The 20,095-nt window shown below is 44.5% G+C and overlaps 1 protein-coding gene across 1 annotated transcript in view; it reads right to left on the minus strand.

The window, feature by feature from the left end:
- Positions 1 to 5,665: 5,665 nt before the first annotated feature.
- LOC123500996 overlaps positions 5,666 to 20,095 on the minus strand; it is a 33,513-nt gene continuing 19,083 nt past the window's right edge. The window contains exons 3-4 of the mRNA XM_045249551.1: positions 5,928 to 6,040; positions 5,666 to 5,737 (exon numbers count right to left, since the gene is read on the minus strand). Of these exons, the coding sequence (XP_045105486.1) occupies positions 5,666 to 5,737; positions 5,928 to 6,040 (185 nt within the window). The remainder of the gene's footprint in view (positions 5,738 to 5,927; positions 6,041 to 20,095) is intronic.

The raw sequence follows: 20,095 nt of genomic DNA on the forward strand, positions 1-20,095 counted from the left end.
GCTGTTATGTGGCTTATGAACATGTAGCATCTCTTCCCCCTTGCCGGCTCTGGTTTCAAAACAGAACTTCTCCACTCTCGCAATATTTCGGACAGTGAAACGGACTACATCCCAACCAAATATTTTAGACCACCATTCAGAGAGTTCAGTTCCTTAAGTCCGCCAGATCCCGCCTATACGTTGGTTTGTGGCGTACTACAAAAATGGGCGCGGGAATTTTATACATGCCTCCTGGTACCTGTCAAAAGAGATCGGCATGATTCCTGAGGAAAACCTCAAGAAATATGATAAGGGGGTGCTAGTGCGAGCAAAAGATAACATGCAGGCAAGGATGTTGCAACATCTACCATGTCCTTCTGACAGCATGTTTGAGACTATAAAGCCACATCCCACCTTTAATTACAATAAAGATTGTGTGTACAGTCAGGATCTTTATGAATTCCCTTATGAGGAAATACTAGCAATGTGTCCTAGCTCAGTCCAAAAGGTGACAAAGATGAGGAACTCCTCCAACATGGTCCTTCTCACCTTTTTGGTTCCACCCTTCCTGACCGTGTTAATATCGGACCTATTAATCTTAGGGTGAGGCGTTTTGTTTCTCGTCCTCTTCAGTGTTTCTCATGCTATGTACGGTCACGGCAAAAGCTCATGCAAAGGAAGCTTCTCGATGTGGTAATTGCTCTGCACTAGACTCACATTCTGAGGAGCATTGCAATGCTGCAGCTTATTGTTTCATTGCCGTGATGCTCACCAGGCACGTTCCAGGCAATGCCCTAGGTATAACCTGGATTAGGACATTCTACAGCTTGCAAACAGTCAGTTCATCAGCCTTGGTAGTGCCCGCCGCGAACTCCTCTACCGCCAGAAGGACGGTACTGGTGCGACATCCTATGCTTCTTTGGCCGCTCGCTCTTCAGTTGAGTCTGCAGGTCCGAAGACAACTTCAGCTTCCTCTCGCTCTGTTGGGGCGGTTGGTCCTGTTCATCTGACTAATAGGTTTGCCCTTTTGTCCGACGACTCAGTTGAGTCACCTGCAAGAAGCGACGAGAATAATACGGACTTGACTAAAGTAACCCATATGGTAGATGTCCATTTGCCACCTATATCTCCTAAGCCTTTGAAAGGCCTGACCAAACGGCACCGTGGCTCTGCGGAGTCGATCGATTTAGCTCAGCCTAAACAATCTAAGGTTTCTCCCGGTGCACGTGACCGTGAGTCCTCCAGGGACCGATCTGCAATGGTAGCTCCAGTTGTTTTTTTCCAGCCTTCTGTGACGCCCTCTGTCTCAGATCGGGCTTCTTGTGTTGATGACGGTCTTAGCATGGAGACGTCCGATGATATTGTCACAGACGTCCCTCGTGGACCCACTGTATCGGAAGTTGCAGTCCTGCCTGATCCACCGAGGACCGGTAGAAGTGATGATGGTTCGCATTATCCTCCGATAGGCCGAAAGGCTGCGGTCCAACGACCAGGCACATCACAACTCCCGGTGTCTTCTCGTCGTTTGATTATTTCTAGTCAGGTCAGTCACGGGCAGCCTCAAAAAGCTCGCCCTTCCACTCCACCCAAGCTTCTACAGTGGAACTGTAGAGGCCTTCGCGTCTCGTGGGGGAAACTCCGAGCTTTACTGTCGGAGTTCTCTCCAGCCTGTGTAGCTCTGCAAAAGACTATGCTTGGTGATAGTACTTATTCTAGTCCTCCTGGCTATCGTGCCTTTTTTAGCACTCCTTTCCCCGAACAGGGCCACCACGGTGGCACATCTATGCTAGTCCGTCAAGACATACCTATTGTCCCCTTGCAACTCAACTCTTTCAATTCAGGTGGTTGCTGTTAAGGTTTTTATGGAACGATCCTAAACTATTTGCAGTTTATATCTTCCTCCTCGGCTTCCTGTCTCCAGGGGTTAGCTTGACGGCCTGGTGCGTCAGCTGACTCCGCCTTTCCTTTTATTGGGAAATTTTAACGGCCATCACTCATTGTGTGATGATGGTGCTAGTAATCCTCGTGGTGTTTTAGTCGGTTCTTTTATTGAGGATGAGGGATTGGGAGGTTTTAAATTCTGGGGATGTTACACAATTCCACAGTCCTACTGGGACTTTTACAACTATCGATCTTTCTCTCTATACATCTAATTCTTTCCTTAATTTTAATTGGCGGTTCCTACTGGATTTACACGGTAGTGACCACTTTCATATTATTAATGGAATCTATGAGCTCTGAGCCACAGTCCCGGCCCCCACGCTGGATTTTAGACAAGGCAGATTGGACTCGATTCACAGACCTTAGCTCTTTTATCCGTCCGTTGACTGACTTTTCTACTTGTGCTGAGGCTGTTGATTATTTTGCCGATTTTATACGTTCAGTAGCACTTCAGACAATCCCTAAGACGTCCGGTCGCTTTACTAAGCGTCCCGTTCCTTGGTGGAACGCAGCATGCACTGAAGCGGTGAAAGAGAAACGGGCAGCTTTCTCTCGTCTCCGGCGACATCGTGGGGACCCGCAGTGTCTGGAAGCTTTTCGGCGCTGCCGAGCTCGAGCCGCCGCGTTTTGAAAGAGGCACAAAGAGCCTCTTGGAAAGCTTATGTCTCTTCCATTAACGCCCGCACCCTCTTACGGATGTCTTTAACAAAGTCCGCCGAATTGCTGGGAAGTATTCTGCTCCTTCCCCACCAGTTTTGTTGTCTGCTGGGCGAACGGTGGCAGACCCTAGGACTGTCGCCGACCTCTTCGCAGAGCACTTTGCCAGTGTTTCCCGGAGGCATCCTGCAGCCCGGGCGCACGTCACCGCCAGAGAATGGAATCTCTCGGCATAAATTTTTCTTCCACAGGAGGGGAGTCTTATAATGTCCCTTCTCTGCCTCCGAGTTGCGGACTGCTTTGTCCCAGTGTCATGACTCTTCTCCTGGCCCAGATGATATTCCTTATGCCTTCTTGCGCCACATGTCTGACAGTGCTTTTAACTTTTTATTAAATCTTTATAATATGATTTGGCATACCGGTGACTTTCCAACTTCTTGGGCTGTGGCAGTGGTTCTCCCATTTCCGAAGCCTGGGAAAGATAATCTTCAGGCTACGAACTATCGTCCTATATCGTTGACGTCCTGCATTTATAAAGTATTAGAAAAGATGGTAAATGTAAGACTCATGTGGTACTTGGAGAGGGGAAGTACTTGTCCTCGGTACAGTACGGCTTCCGAAAGATGAGGTCTACTACAGATGCTCTTTTATCCCTAGAGTCTTATATTTGTGAGGCCTTCGCTAATCACCACCATCAAGTAACAGTGTTTTTTTGACCTGGAGAAGGCCTACGACACGGTTTGGTGTCATGGCATTTTACAGTCTTTGTTTAATTATGGCCTTCGTGGTCACTTTCCTATTTTTATTCAGCAGTTTTTATCCAGACGTCTTTTACGGGTTCGAGTGGGGAGTGTTCTCTCTCTGAGGCTACTGCTCTAAATGATGGTGTCCCACAGGGAAGTATTCTTAGTGTTACAATATTCACAGTCGCCATTAATTGTGTTATTGATACTCTCCCAGATGGCATTCATAGCTCCTTATATGTTGATGATTTATCCTAGCATAGCTAGGATGTCACTGATTTAGCGCAAGCTCCAACTGGTGACCAATAGGGTGTCCAGTTGGGCCAACATGAATGGTTTTCGATTCTCCACCTCCAAGACGGTAGCCATGCATTTTTGTCGCAACCGTGGTGTCCATCCAGACCCAGATTTATACCTCGCCAATAGACGCTTCTCATGCGTGGAGGCGACTCGATATCTTGGCCTTTTATTTGACAACCGTCTCACCTGGGTTCCCCATTTCCTCTCTCTTAAGGCGTCTTGTCGGCAGGCATTATCCCTTCTTCGGGTTTTAAGTCACACCTCTTGGGATGCGGACAGGGTCACGTTGCTGCTGCTTCACCGCACACTCATACTTCCCAAGCTGGAATATGGCTGTGAGATCTACTCATCCGCAACGGATGCACGACTACGCACGCTTGACTCCGTGCATCATGCTGGGGTCCGCTTGGCTACAGGTGCATTTCGGACATCTCCGATACCTAGCTTTCTAATGGATGCAGGTTTCTGGCCGCTCGACCTCCGGCGCCAGTCTTCGATGCAGGCAAATGTCACTCGACCGAGTCTCCCTAAACCTTTTGGCCTTAGAGTTGCAAATCTCATGGCGGAGTTATCTTTCGACCCCACTCCTGTGTACTTTTTCCGGCTTCCACGAGTCGGTTATTGGCAGCTTCCTGTTATCTCAATATGCCCTGCCATGGATGGCAAGAAGGATTTTCTGCCAGCTCTGTCCCACACACGGTTTTTAAAACACTTCTTTATGCATTCTTATGATATCCCTGTTTTTACTGATGGTTCCAAATCCGACGCAGGCGTTGAATTTAGTGTGGTTTCCCCTCTTTTTATCGGTGTGGCAGCCTTCCTTCAGTGGCATCCGTCTTTACTGCGGAGCTGTCTGGCATAGTCCTAGCTTTACAAATAATTTTTACTCTACGATTTCTTTTAAACCCTTTTTGTTTTAATTGAATAGTTTGATGCGGCGCCATATGACCTCCGCTGTTGCGGCGCCTAACACCAAATCCTCCTCCTCCTCAGTTTTCTTTGATCTAAATTTTAAGGGAAACTTCTATATTTATGATTTTTTTTCAGTATGCACTTACTGTAATCATTTACTTATCAAGTTTTTATAATTATTTCATTGTATTCTTATTTACAATTATATTAATGTAATTAGTACAGCACTTTATTCATTTTATTGTGTAAATTATCATTATTATATCTTAATTATTATGAAAAGTGTACTTAGTATAATTTCATATTTTATTTTCCCCTGATACACTTATGTTCTTGTGAAGTACTCTTGTACTAATATTATTCAATTTCACAGAGTAAGTGCTTAGCACTTAACCTGTCTGTGACTCAAGCAATCGTCTGTTTACGTACGAGTACACACACAGCACACCTGTATGTGGTCCAACACAATTCCTTTGGAGTGGTAACTATATATATAACATTTTTCTGTATGTTTTTACGTAGTGGTAAATCTTATCATAAACAAATTGTCACAATGTCTGACCTTGTTCCTACTACAACAACTACTATATATCATATATATATATATATATATATATATATATATATATATATATATATATATATATATATATATATATATATATATATATATATATATATATATATTTGCCAAGGGCAAAAAGAAAGTTAGATAAAAGCCCACTTGAGCGCTGGCTCTCCAAAGAGTTCAAAAGTGCCAAAACCGTCAGCCAGAATTAGGAAGCAAATGCCTCAATACCTCCCTCTTAAAAGAAGACAAGTGTATATATATATATATATATATATATATATATATATATATATATATATATATATATATATATATATATATATATATATATATATATATATATATATATATATATATATATATATATATATATATATATATATATATATATATATATATATATATATATATATATATATATATATATATATATATATATATATATATATATATATATATATATATATATATATATATATATATATATATATATATATATATATATATATATATATATATATATATATATATGAACGTGTGTGTTGGTGTAGCTCTAGGTGTATTATAGTACTTTGTAGGTCAAAATGAGCCCATCTTTACCACAAAAATAATCTGGAACCACTTTCCGCGATACCTGTAAAGACAAAGATGGATTAGATATTTTCTCTCTCTCTCTCTCTCTCTCTCTCTCTCTCTCTCTCTCTCTCTCTCTCTCTCTCTCTCTCTCTCTCTCTCTCTCTCTCTCTCTCTCTCTCTCTCTCTCTCTCTCTCTCTCTCTCTCTCTCTCTCTCTCTCTCTCTCTCTCTCTCTCTCTCTCTCTCTACCCTCGTCCAGTAGTTTCTTTCCTCCAGGCAAGCAAGGTAAGGCTCCAGTTTGTCTTTGTAAGCCTCGACAATCACCAGGTTTTCCTTTCTCATCACGATCACCACCAAACCACCTCGGAAAGGAGGAGCAGAAGGTGAGGTGCACAAAGGGTGAACTAGAGTAATCGGAACTAAGAAACAGCAAAATATTAACCCGTTCCATATTTTTTTCTTTTTTTTCAACTTATGTTGCAGAAGGTTTTGCTGGAGTATTGGTATTGTGATTACTGCTGCTGCTGCTGCTACTCATACTACTACCACTACTTCTACTACTACTACTACTACTACTACTACTACTACTACTACTACTACTACTACTACTACTACTACTATTACTTCTACTACCAATAATACTACTATTATTACTTCTACTACTAATATTACTACTACTTTTGCAGTAGGGAGGCGGCGGATAAGATGAATAAGGCGGTTAGTGTGGGATTGGGCAGACGTGCACGCGTAGGTTCGAATCCCACTCAGTACCACCTTGAAGTTATGCCATTTGTCAAGTGATTAAAAGTTAGCTACATGTCACCATGATACCCAGGTTCTAGGCGGTTACACCAGAGATGAGCTTGGGTGGTGATATGGACCCTAATATTATGAGTATCACTACAAATAATATTACCCGCGCCACTAATGGGTGGAAGCTGAACACCGCTTCCTATACATGATTTTCAAGTATACCTAAAGGCGCTATAAACATAGAGTAAAAAAAAAAAAAAAAACTACTACAACTACTTTTTAATTATGATTATATGTGTGGAATGTCAATAGTAATAGTAATAACAATAATAATAATAAAAATAATAATAAGAATAATAATAAGAAGAAGAAGAAGAAAATGATAATGAAAATAATAATAATGAATAATAATAATAACAATAATAATAATAATAATAATAATAATAATAATAATAATAATGATAATAGAAAAAAATGATAATAGTAATAATAAAAATAATAAATAATAATAATAGTAATAATAACAATAATAATAATAATAATAATAATAATAATAATAATAATAATGATAATGATAATAATATTCACAGTAATAACAATAATATTCATTGTAATAATACCCACACCAGATGGGAACCGCCTTGTCGTGGTGAGGGGGCTTGCGTGCTCCTGTGACCTGGCGAGCTAGGCTAGAGGGAGCTTAGGCCCCTGCTCCGCCCTTCCCAGGGGGAGTGGGCTACCCATGCTAGTAAGGTCGCCAGTGAGGGGCCAGACTAAATGGTTCCTACGCAAGCTGCCAGAGGACCAGCGGAGCCACCCGCTGAAGGGATCGCCCTATAGGGGCCGTCCTGTGCTGTATGGTTGGGTGTCCAGGCTGGGATGCTTTGGGAGGGGGGGTCTCAGCTCTGTCGTGGACAAACATTCATATCATGTGGGGCCTTTTTTTTAAAACGACTGGTCCGCATGGGGACGAGGTACCCCGTCCACGCCAGCCAGCGCTCGCTCCCATTGGAGTCCTAGTAGGTGGTCACCCTTGCCCCTGGAACTAATCTCTTGTGTAACATTATACCTATGGTCAAACACAAAAAAATATCAGGTTCTCGTGAGGTGGCTGACCTGGCCCGCGAGACGTCATCTTCAGGCCTGAGTAATGAGGAGTATTCCCCTCCACAAGTGCCTCTCACAGTAGTTTCCTGGTCTGGGAGTGCTTCTGAGGGACGCATCTCTGCTGGTTTGGACTCCTTTTTGATAGTAAATGTAAATCCATCTTTTTCTTATCACGCCTTGCACTCCCTTCTCAAGGCATATGGCACGGTTCTCCATATTCGAATTGTTTATAATAATGACTTTCCGTCTAATCGCTGCTCTGTGACGTTTCTGTCATGTGATGAAGCGCGTTTGGCTTTAGAACATGTGGCATCCCTGCCTCTTGCTGGCTCTGGGTTTAAGACAGAACTTCTCCACTCTCGCAATATTTCAGACAGTGACACGGACTTCATCCCAAATCTCTTTGACCACCATTTAAAAAATTCAGTTCATGAAGTCCGCCAGATCCCGCCTCCTCGTTGTTTTGTGGCGTACTATAGAAATGGGCGTGGGAATTTCATCCATGCCTCCCGGTACCTTGCACAAAGAAATCAGCACGATTCCTGAAGAAAATCTGAAGTGCGGTAAGGGGATGCTCGTGCGAGCTAAGGATGTCAAGCAGGCGAGGATGTTGCAACATCTCCCATGCCCTACTGACAGCATGTTTGAAACCGTAAAGGCTCATCCCATCTTTAATTATAGTAAAGGTTGTGTGTACAGTCAGGATCTTTATGAATTTCCTGAGGAGGAAATACTAACTAGGTGCCCTAGCTCTGTCCGTAAGGTGACAAAGATGAGGAATTCCTCTAACACGGTCATTCTCATCTTCTTTGGTTCCACCCTCCTGACCGTATTCATATCGGTCCCATCAATCTTAGGTTAAGACGTTTTATTTCCCGCCCTTTTCAGTGTTTCTCGTGCTACGGGTACTCTCATGGTAATAGCTCCTGCAAGAAAGCTTCTCCATGTGGTAATTGCTCAGCATTAGACTCACAAACTGATGAGCATTGTAATGCTGCTGTTTATCGTTTCCATTGCCGCGATGCTCACCAGGTACGTTCCAGGCAATGCCCAGGATATTTTACAGCTTGCTAACAACCAGTTCATAAGCCTTGGTAGCGCCCGCCGCGAACTCCTTTACCGCCAGAAGGACGGTACTGATACCGGTCCGGTACCGGTACCGGTCCTCTGATGACCGGTAGAAGTGATGATGATTCGTATCACTCACCGGTAGGCCAACGACCCAGCACATCTCAAATCCCGGTGTCTTCTCGTCGGTTGATTATTTCTAGTCAGGTGGGTCAAGGGCAGCCGCTTCAAAAGGCTCGCCCGTACACTGCACCTAAATAGTCATCTTCAAGCTTCTACAGTGGAACTGTAGAGGCCTTCGCGCCTCGTGGGGGGAACTCCGAGTTTTACTGTCGGAGTTCTCTCCAGCCTGTGTAGCTCTACAAGAGACTATGCTTGGTGATAGTACTTATTCTAGTCCTCCTGGCTATCGTGCCTTTTTTAGCACTCATTTCCCTGAACAGGGCCACCACGGTGGCACAGCTATCCTAGTCCGTCAAGATATACCTGTTGTCCCCTTGGAACTTAACTCTCCCCTTCAGGTGGTTGCTGTCAAAGTCTTTCTGGGACGATCCTACACTATTTGTAGTCTCTATCACCCTCCTCGGGTTCATGTCCCCAGAGGAGATATTGCTAGCCTAATTCACGAGCTGACTCCGTCTTTCCTCTTGTTGGGAGATTTTAACGGCCATCACCCTTTGTGGGATGAAGGTGCTTGCAATCCTCGCGAGGTTTTACTCGCTTCTATTATTGAGGATGAGGGATTGGAGGTTTTAAATACTGGTGATGTTATACATTTCCGCCGTCCTACTGGGATTTTTACAACTCTTGATCTTTCTCTCTGTACATCTAATTCTTTCCTTGATTTTAATTAGCGAGTCCTACCTCATTTACACGGTAGTGACCACTTTCCTATTTTAATAGAATCTGTGAGCTCTGAACCACAGTCACGTCCCCCGCACTAGGTTTTAGACAAAGCAGATTGGCCGCGATTCACAGACCATAGCTCTTTTATCCGTCCGTTGGCCGACTTTTACACTTGTTCAGAGGCTGTAGATTATTTTACTAATTTTTTACATTCAGCAGCGCTTCAGAACGTCCGGTCGTTTTATTATGCGTCCCGGTCCTTGGTGGAACGCAGCATGCACAAACGCTGTGAGAGAGAAACGGGCAACTTTCTCTCGTCTCCGGCGACATCGTGGGGACCCGCAATGTCTGGAAGCTTTTCGACGCTGCCGAGCTTGAGCCCGCCGCGTTTTGAAGGAGGCACAAAGAGCCTCATGGAAAGCTTATGTCTCATCCATTAATGTTCACGCCCCTCTCACGGATGTATTCAATAAAATCCGGCGAATTGCTGGGAAGTATCCTGCACCTTGCCCGCCAGTCTTGTTGTCTGCTGGGCAAACGGTGGCAGATCCTAAGACTGTCGCCGACCTGTTTGCGGAGCACTTTGCCAGTGTCTCCCGGAAGAATTCTACAGCCCCAGGCGCACGCCACTGCCAGAGAATGGAATCTCTCGGGCTCAAGTTTTCTTCCACTGGAGGGGAGACTTTTAATGTCCCCTTCTCTGTCTCTAAGTTGCAGACCGCTTTGTCCCAGTGTCATGACTCTTCTCCTGGTCTAGATGATATTCCTTATGCCTTCTTGCACCTCTAAGAGGGAGATATCGAGGCATTTCCTCCCCTAATTCTAGCTAACGGATTTGGCACTTTTTGAACTCTTTGGAGAGCCAGCGCTCAAGTGAGCCTTTTTCTAACTTTCTTTTTTTTGCCCTTGGCTGGCCCTCTTATTTAGCCTTTATAATATGATATGGCATGCTGGTGATTTTCCATTTTCTTGGGCTATGGCAGTGGTTCTCCCATTTCCGAAGCCTGGGAAAAATAATCTTCAGGCTACGAACTACCGTCCTATATCCTTGACATCCTGCATTTGTAAAGTGTTAGACAAGATGATAAATGTAAGACTCATGTGGTACTCGGAGAGGGGGAAGTACTTGTCATCGGTACAATACAGCTTCCGAAAGAAGAGGTCTACTAGTGATGCTCTTTTATCCCTAGTAACAGTTTTTTTTTTTTTTGACATGGAGAAAGCCTACGACACATCTTGGTGCCATGGTATTTTACGTTCCTTGTTTGATTTTGGCCTCCGTGGCCACCTTCCTATTTATATTCAGTAGTTTTTATCCAAACGTCTTTTACGGATTCAAGAGGCTACTGCTTTAACTGATGGTGTCCCACAGGGAAATATTCTTACTGTTACGCTATTCTCAGTCGCCATAAATGGTGTTATTGATACTCTTCCAGATGGCGTTCACAGCTCCTTATATGTTGATGATTTATATATTTCTTTTTCTGCCGCTAGGATGCCACTGATCTAGCGCAAGCTACAAATGGCAATCAATAGGGTATCCTGTTGGGCCAACATAAACAGTTTTCGTTTCTCTACCTCCAAGACCGTAGCCATGCATTTTTGCCGCAACCGTGGTGTCCATCCAGATTTATTATACCTAGCCAATAGACGCCTCTCCTGTGTGGAGGCGACTCCATATCTTGGCCTTTTGTTTGACAACCGTCTCACCTGGGTTCCCCATTTCCGTTCTCTTAAGGCGTCTTGTCGGCAGGCATTATCCCTTCTTCGGGTTTTAAGTCACACTTCTTGGGGTGCGAACAGGGACACCTTGCTGCTTCTTCACCGTACACTTATACTTCCCAAGCTGGAATACGGCTGTGAGATCTACTCATCCGCAACGGATGCACGGCTGCCTGCGCATGCTTGACTCCGTGCATCATGCTGGGGTCCGCTTGGCTACGGGTGCATATCGGACATCTCCAATACCTAGCCTACTAGTGGATGCTGGTTTCTGGCCGCTCGACCTCCGGCGCCAGTCTTTGATGCTCCGGTGTTGGTTTCGAACCCACCGTCTTCCTGATTCTGTCCCCTGTCTGTCAATATTGCGGGACTCGTGCTTGCAGGCATATGTCACTCAACCTAGTGTCCCTAAACCTTTTGGCCTTCGAGTCGCAAATATCATGGCGGACTTATCTATCGAGTTGGTTATTGGCAGCTTCCTGTTGTGTCATTATGCCCTCCTATCATTAATAGCAAGAAGGATTTTCCACCAGCTCTGTCCCACTCACGGTTTTTAGAACACTTTTTTACCCATTCTGATGATACTCCCGTTTTTACTGATGGTTCCAAATCCGACGCAAGCGTTGGATTTAGTGTGGTTTTCCCCTCGTTTTATCGGTCTGGCAGTCTTTCTTCAGTGGCATCCGTTTTTACCGCGGAGCTGTCTGCTATAGATCATTTCTACTCTCCCGGTTTCGTCTTTTACAATTTTTAGTAACTCGCAGTGCTCTCACTGCTCTATCTTCTTTTATTTCCCTTCACCCACTGGTTTTATCAGCCCTGGAGTGGCTCTATTTTCTTACCAGAAGAGGATATCGTGTTGGGTTCTGTTGGGTCCCTGGTCACATAGGTGTTCCCGGGAATGAACATGCAGATCGCCTCGCTAAAGAAGCAGCGAATTCCGCTTCATCTCCTGCCCCTGTTCCATTTCGAGATGTATTTCACTCTATCCATGTGGCGGTTGCAGCATTATGGCAGAGGAGATGGCTAACAGTGGTCGCAACCTCGAAAATGGGAGAGATCACTACTTCCACTATCCCTCAGTGGACATACTCCCATGTCCGGGATCGCCGTGCATAGACTTTATTGGCGCGACTGCGCATAGGTCACACGTAACTTACACAAAGGTACCTGTTGACCAGGGACCCTCAGCCTTTCTGTGAAGACTGCCTGGTGCCGCTCACCGTGCGGCACCTGCTGGTGGAGTGCCCTAGTTTGATTGAGTTACGACACCGCTACCTCTACCGGTGTCACGGTAGAGATAGCGGTGTCTACAATATCTCACAGGTGCATGGACCAGCATGTCTGGCCCCAGGCCATGATGTTTACAAGTACCTGGGAGAAGCTGTGCTTCTCCCCAATGTGTGAATTTTATTTCCTTTTATTATACGTGTTTTTAATGTTTTATTTAATTTTATTGTAGTTTTAGTATTTCTAGAGACCTTTGATTTTATTGTTTTTAACTGATTTTAGTTTTCATAAACTACAGTATAAATAAAATATCGTAGCGGCGCCATATGACAGTTGATGTTGCGGCGCCTAAAATTAAAATCCAATCCAATTCCCACGAGTTGGTTATTGGCAGCTTCCGGTTGTCTCTTTATGCCCTCTTACCATTGATGGCAAAAAGGATTTTCCACCAGCTCTGTCCCACACACGGTTTTTAGAACACTTTTCTACCCATACTGATGACATCACTGTTTTTACTGATGGTTCCAAATCCGACGCAGGCGTTGGGTTTAGTGTGGTTTTCCCCTCTCTTTATCGGTCTGGCAGCCTTCCTTCAGTGGCATCCGTCTTTACCCTGGAGCTGTCTGCCGTAGTCTTTGCTTTGCAGATAATTTCTACTCTCCCGGTTTCGTCTTCTCCCTTAACCCATTGGTTTTATCAGCCCTGGAGTGGCTATATCTACTTACCAGAAGAGGATATCGTGTTGGTTTCTCTTGGGTCCCTGGTTACGTAGGTGTTCCCGGGAATGAACACGCAGATCGCCTGGCTAAAGAGGCAGCAAGTCGCGCTCCCTCTCCTGCCCCTATTCCGTTTCGAGATGTATTTCATTTTATTCGTTTGGCGGTTGCTGCAGTTTGGCAGAGGATGTGGCTAATGGGGATCGCCACCTCGAAAATGGGAGAGACCACTACTTCCTCTATCCCTCACTGGACATACACACATATCCGGGACCACCGTGCACAGACTTTACTGGTGAGACTGCGAATAGGTCAAACGTATGTTAAGGCCCGCTCGTAACTTACTCCACTACCATCACCTCCTCCGCTTGCTACCTCGTTCGCCACATCTTCACCTCCCCTTTCCACGTCACCGTCTCATGAACCTTCCACGCCACCGTCTCATGAACCCTCCACGTCACCTTCTCATGAAGCCCCGCTACTGTCCCGAAGTTGGATTCACGCGGCCCCATTCGACTTAAGCGGAAGTGTTATGCAAGCTCTCGGCTTTCTGGAAGTCAGTCGAGGTCAAATCCTCAACCAGTGAACACAACGCCTCTTGGACTACCGCGGGATCCACCTCACCCAGCACTTCACTGCGACACCTCATAAGTATCACTTCCCATCGTCCGTTTTTTCCACATTGCCTCCATATAGGATTAGTATTATTGTTAGGTATTAAGTTGGGTTCTTTGTTATATTTATTTATGTGTTATATGTATATGTGTATGTCATTTTCATGTGTTTCATGTTATATCTATGTGTATGTAAGTTTCATTGTCATTGGGTTATTAAATAGCTTTTTAATTGTCCCCTTTGCATATCCTTACCAGTTGAACCTGCAGTGTTTCTTTTTTATTGTTATTGTTCACCGGCTCCCTGATGCCAATCTTACCCATTTAATCGGTGAACAAAACAATTGGCGACCGTGACAGGACCATTATGACCCATGTTCAGTGTTCCATTTTTCCAGTGACTTTTTTTCTGTGATTACATTATCTTTTCTTATGTGTTTCTGCGGTGTTGTGACTTTGATGTGTTTTTTTTCTGTGACTTACACTGCGTGTGGTTTAAATTTACCTTTGTGCGATCAAAGTGGCTCCCTTTGGGTTAAAAGTGCTTTATGATTTTCATTGGTATCGCATAGCAGTGGTAGAGCAGGAAACCAGGTAGAAAGGCGTGTTCATCGATAGCACTTATCTCTCTATTTTTTGGCACATAGGCAGGTGTGTAATAAGTGTTATCCAAGTGTTGGGATCATCATATGTTCATGCGAACCTTCAATCCCCTTACTTCGCCGATCATTTTTCTCCCTAGTTAGAATTGGCCATTTTAACTAGTCTCTCAGACTAATCCGCCTCCTTATCAATAACAAGTCTCAATACAATTCGCTCCTCACTCTCAAGTCTCGTAACTAGAGTAATCCGGATCCCTCTCAATGCCGTAATTCTCTAGTTTACCCCCTCATTAGTTATTGTACTCATAAGTGTTTACTTAAGTATAATCTAGGTAATTTCCAAGGTTGCCTTTATTATCACTCTGCCAAGTTCCTCACATAAGTAATTCGCTTATCATTTTTGTTGTTGTTTGTTTAACATCTATTTAATATGGCTTGCGCTCAGTTTACCGTTCAAGATTTTTGTGCTGACCCTTCTCTGGAACAACTTAAAGGTGCTAATATAAAGAAAGGCCAGTGGAAAGCCATCGCTAAACATTTTGATGTTCACATCACGTCTCAGATAACTAAAGAGGTCGTTATGAATGTAGTTGTTGAACATCTAGTGCAGGTCAGTTATTAGGAAATGCCATAGTAGAGTTAGCTCCCATGTCAGCAGCCTCTACGAGGACTATAATACACAGTCCCCAGGAAGAACAGGATAAGAGTAGGATAAGTCAGTGGGAAATTGAAAAGCTTAGACTAGAATTCCGGCTGCAGGAATAACAAATGCAACTACAGGCAGAAAAAGAAAATAAAGAGAGAGAATTTCAGTTACAACTTAAAAGGCAGGAGAAAGAATTAAAAAATCAGGAGTTAACCCTACGAAATGACGCTAAGTTTAGAGGGGAAGAAATAGATATAAAGAAAAAGTTAGCTAGCTTTAATCCTGCTGCAGCTGCTCCGCTAGTTCCCCGTTTCGATGAATCTGATGTTGACGGGTCATTTCGCGCTTTTGAGATCATTGCTAATAGGAATAAATGGCCCAAGGATCAGTGGGTGTCTCTCCTTGTCCCTAAGCTAGTAGGAAAAGCTTACAGGGTATACAACGGCCTTAGTGATGAGGTAGAATATGAAGAGATCAAAGGTAACATTCTAGATGCTTATTCTTTCACTTCTGACGGATACTGACAACAGTTCCGAAAGTATGTGAAACCAGACTCTCACACCTATGTTGAATTTGCTAGTGAAAAACTAAGACAATTTAAGAAATGGTTAGCCGCCCTTAACATTACCACCTTTTCGGAGTTGCTCAATCTAATGGTCCTGGAAGAATGGAAGAACAAGTTACCCTTTAATATTCTGAGGCATGTGGAAGAACGGGGAGAGAGTGATCTTATGTCTGCCGCTAAAGTGGCTGATGCCTTTGCTTTGTTGATGGGATCCATTGGTAGTAGAGGTCGTGGTTCACTATCTAATGTTACGTCCTCCTTTGGGGAAGGTTTTGGGGGCGCGGGTGGTAAGCCGACCGGATTTTCGCCAAATGCGTATAATTCCCACTGGTGTACATACTCTAAGAAACCAGGTCACACGATCCAAAAATGTAGACACCCAAATTGCAAGGCCTCTCAACGTCAACCTTTTTTTTGTGGCCCCTAAACCTAACACATTTGAGAACAAGAAACCAGTGGCCCTAGCTAACCCTGTCAACTCTCCTCTAGAACTTTATGACTCGTACACATATCAAGGTAAAGTGTCCCTGACTGATGATAAAGACAAGGCAATAAATGTCAAGGTTCTGCGTGATACAGGTGCTGCCCAATCCATCTTAAGGGAAGATGTCATCCCTAACATCATACAGGCTTTCACTGGGGACAAGGTGATCCTTACAGGTTTCGAATCACAGTTCTCCTATCCCTTGGCTAAAATTAGCTTACAGTACCCTTTCATTTCGGGAGAGGTTGAGGTAGCCATTAAACCTGGTGAACTGCCAGTACCGGGGGTACATCTTGTACTGGGTAACGATCTTGCGGGTAACTTGGCTGTTCCAAACTTATTTGTTCTTGATTCCCCCTTAACAGAAAGTCCCACTAAGACCGTGGACGAAACATCCCCTCACTTCTTCCCAGTGTGTGCAGTCACCAGGTCTCAGTCCAAGTCCCCTGCCCTTTCACCACCTCCACCAATGACTGTCTCTACTGACAACTTGTACAATAACATCATTTCAAAGGAGAATTTGATTAATGCTAAGTAACAGGATTTCACTTTGGTTAAGATCAGACATGTTGGCAGTAAGACAAAGGATATGTCTAAATTGCCTTGTTTTTATTATCAGGAAGGAGTCCTGATGCATGCCTACAGACCTCCTGAACTGAAACAACTAGAAACCTGGTCAGAAACACATCAAATTATCATCCCCTTGTCTGTAAGACCAGCCATTATAGAACTAGCTCATGATGGATTGTCAGGTCATCTAGGCATCCAAAAAACCTACGAGAAGACTCTTCAACATTTTTTTTTTTTTTTTGGCCAGAAATGAAAAAGGATATGTCACACTATGTAAAAACATGTCATATATGTCAAATTGTGGGTAAGCCTAACGAACGCCTTATGCCAGCTCCTCTGACGCCTATTCCAGTTCAGACGGAGCCCTTCGAAAAGATCGTTCTAGACTGCGTAGGGCTCTTACCCAAAACCAAACGAGGGAATCAGTATTTGTTAACCCTCATGGATCCCACTACCAGGTACCCTGAAGCATTCCCTCTTAAGAACATCACATCAAAGTCCATTGTAAAACATCTAATACATTTTTTTTTCACCTCGGTAGGAATTCCAAAACAAATTCAGTCTGACAAGGGTAGCAATTTCAATTTTCCAACAGATAGTGAATGAGGTAAACATCGACCATGTAACCTCCTCGGCTTACCACCCCCAATCCCAAGGCTGTCTGGAGCGGTTTCACCAAACATTAAAGAAGTATTGCTTGGAGCATCAAGGAGACTGGGATGAAAGTATCTCTTTCCTTCTCTTCACTTTAAGAGAATCTCCTCAAGATTCTTTAGGTTACTCCCCTTTTGAATTACTCTATGGTAGACAGATCAGGGGGCCTCTCAAAATATCAAAGGATCAATTGTTTACTGAAAATATTCCTTCAAGCCCCAGTGTGTCTGACTACATCAGTAACCTTAAGAATAAAATCAGTGAAGTCAGTTCTTTTGCTAAATCAAACTTCCTCAAATGTCAAACTAAAATGCAACAAAATTCTCTTCCCAAATTTGTCATAAGAAGTTTCAAACCAGGAGACAAGATTTTACTTTTTCTCCCTACTCCAGGCAATGCTCTTCACAGTAAGTTCATGGGACCTTATGTGGTGGCTCAAAAACTAAGTCCATTAAACTATGTGGTCCACACTCTTGACCGTCGCAAGGATTCCCAACTAGTTCATATCAACCTAATGAAACCTTACCATTCCAGAGAACCAGAGGACGACTTGTCTCGCACTGTACTTGTATGTCTTGAAGGGAAGGAGTCTGGTCCTGTGCCCCCCGAGGAAGAGTCCGACATCGAATTCCTCTTCTCTTCACCTAAAGGACGCCCCTCAAACAGCCAAATCATGTCCAACCTTGAGGTTTTCCTTTCTTTAACACCTTCACAACAGTCTGATCTTAAAAAGTTATTGCTAGACTTTTCAGAAATCACAGGTGACCTTCCAGGACTTTGTAATACTATCCAACATGATATAACTTTTAGATCTAATGAGATCACGCCTATAAGACAACCAGCCTATCGCATTTCACCCATTAAAAGAGTCTTGATGAAAAAAGAGGTAGCCTACACTATCTGCTCTGTCATCACCTTGCAGAACCTAGTATATCCCCCTGGGTTTTTCCCTGCCTGTTAACATCTAAGCCAGATGGTAGTAGTCGATTTTGCACCGACTACAGAAAATTAAATAAAGTGACGGTGCCAGACTCCTACCCATTGCCCTTGATAGAGGACCTTATAGATAGCATAGGAGTAGCCAAATTTGTAACCACTATAGATTTACTTAAAGGTTACTACCAGATTCCCCTCTCGGACGAGGCCCGAATAATATCCGCCTTCATCACCCCCTTCGGGCTATACCAATTCACAGTGATGCCCTTCGGCTTATCTAATGCTCCCGCCACCTTCCAGAGGGCTATAAATTACATCACCCAGGACTTGGAGGGAACATCTGCCTATCTGGACGACTTGGTGGTGACTTCGGACGACTGGGTGACACATCTGACACGTCTCTGGTGGCTGATGGGTCGGTTGCAGGAAGCCGGTCTTACAATCAACCTGGCCAAGTCCACCTTCGGGAAGTCAACGGTAGTCTACCTGGGAAATGTTGTGGGGTACGGCAAGGTTTGCCCCAAGAGAGCCAACGTAGAGGCCATCCTTGGCTTCCCTGTCCCTACCACCAGGAAAGCTCTCATGAGGTTCCTGGGGATGGCTGGTTTCTACAGACGATTCTGTAGGAACTTCTCCACCCTGGCCGAACCCCTGACGGACCTTATCAGCACTTCCGTCCCCTTCCACTGGACCCCGACTTGTGACCAAGCCCCCCCCCAGATGGGAACCGCCTTGTCGTGGTGGGGGGGCTTGCGTGCCCCTGTGACCTGGCGAAATAGGCTAGAGGGGGCTTAGGCCCCTGCTCTGCCCTTTTGAGGGGAAGAGGGCTACCCATGCTAGTACGGTCGCCAGTGAGGGGCCAGACTAAATGGTTCCTACGTAGGCTGCCAATGGACCAGCAGAGCCACCCGCTGGAGGGATCGCCCAAGAGGGGCCGTCCTGTGCTGGATGGTTGGGTGTCCAGGCTGGGATACTTTGGGACGGGGGTCTCAGCTCTGTCGTGGACAAACATTCGTATCATGTGCGGCCTTTCTTTAAAACGACTGGTCCGAATGGGGACGAGGTACCCCGTCCACGGTAGCCAGCGTTCCCTCCCATTGTAGTCCCAGTAGGTGGTTTCCCTTGTCCCTGGAGCCATTTTTTGTGTAACTTTATATATATGGTGAAACACAAAAAACTGTCAGGTTCTCGTGAGGTGGCTGACCTGGCCCGCGAGACGTCATCTTCAGGTCTGAGTGGGAAGAAGGATTCCCCTCCACAAGAGCCTCCCTCAGCAGTCTCCTTTTTTGGGAGTTCTTCTGAGGGACGTATTTCTGCTGCATATGACTCCATTGTGATGGTAAATGTTAACCCATCATTTTCTTATCACGCCTTGCACTCACTTCTCAAGGTGTAAAGCACGGTTCTTCGCATTCGACTTGTTTATGATAAGGTTTTTTCATCTAACCACTGCTATGTGACTTTTCTATCAAGTGACGAAGCCCGTTTGGCTTATGAACATGTAGCATCTCTGCCCCTTGCCGGCCCTGGCTTTAAAACTGAATTTTTCCAATCACGTAATATTTCAGACAGTGAAACGGACTACATCCCAACCAAATATTTTTGACCACCATTCAGAGAGTTCAGTTCCTGAAGTTCGCCACATCCCGCCTCCACGTTGGTTTGTGGCGTACTATAGAAATGGGCGTAGGAATTTCATCCAGGCCACCCGTTACCTGTCCAAAGAGATATGCACAATTCCTGAGGGCAAACTCAAGAAATACGGTAAGGGGGTGCTAGTAAGAGCTAAAGATATCACGCAGGCAAGGATGTTGCAACATCTCCCATGCCCTTCTGACAGCATGTTTGAGACTGTTAAGGCTCATCCCACCTTTAATTATAGTAAAGGTTGTGTGTACAGTCAG

Source organism: Portunus trituberculatus, unplaced genomic scaffold (genome assembly GCF_017591435.1).
Source record: "Portunus trituberculatus isolate SZX2019 unplaced genomic scaffold, ASM1759143v1 PGA_scaffold_64__5_contigs__length_350985, whole genome shotgun sequence".
In the NCBI taxonomy this organism is placed as follows: Eukaryota; Metazoa; Arthropoda; class Malacostraca; order Decapoda; family Portunidae; genus Portunus; species Portunus trituberculatus.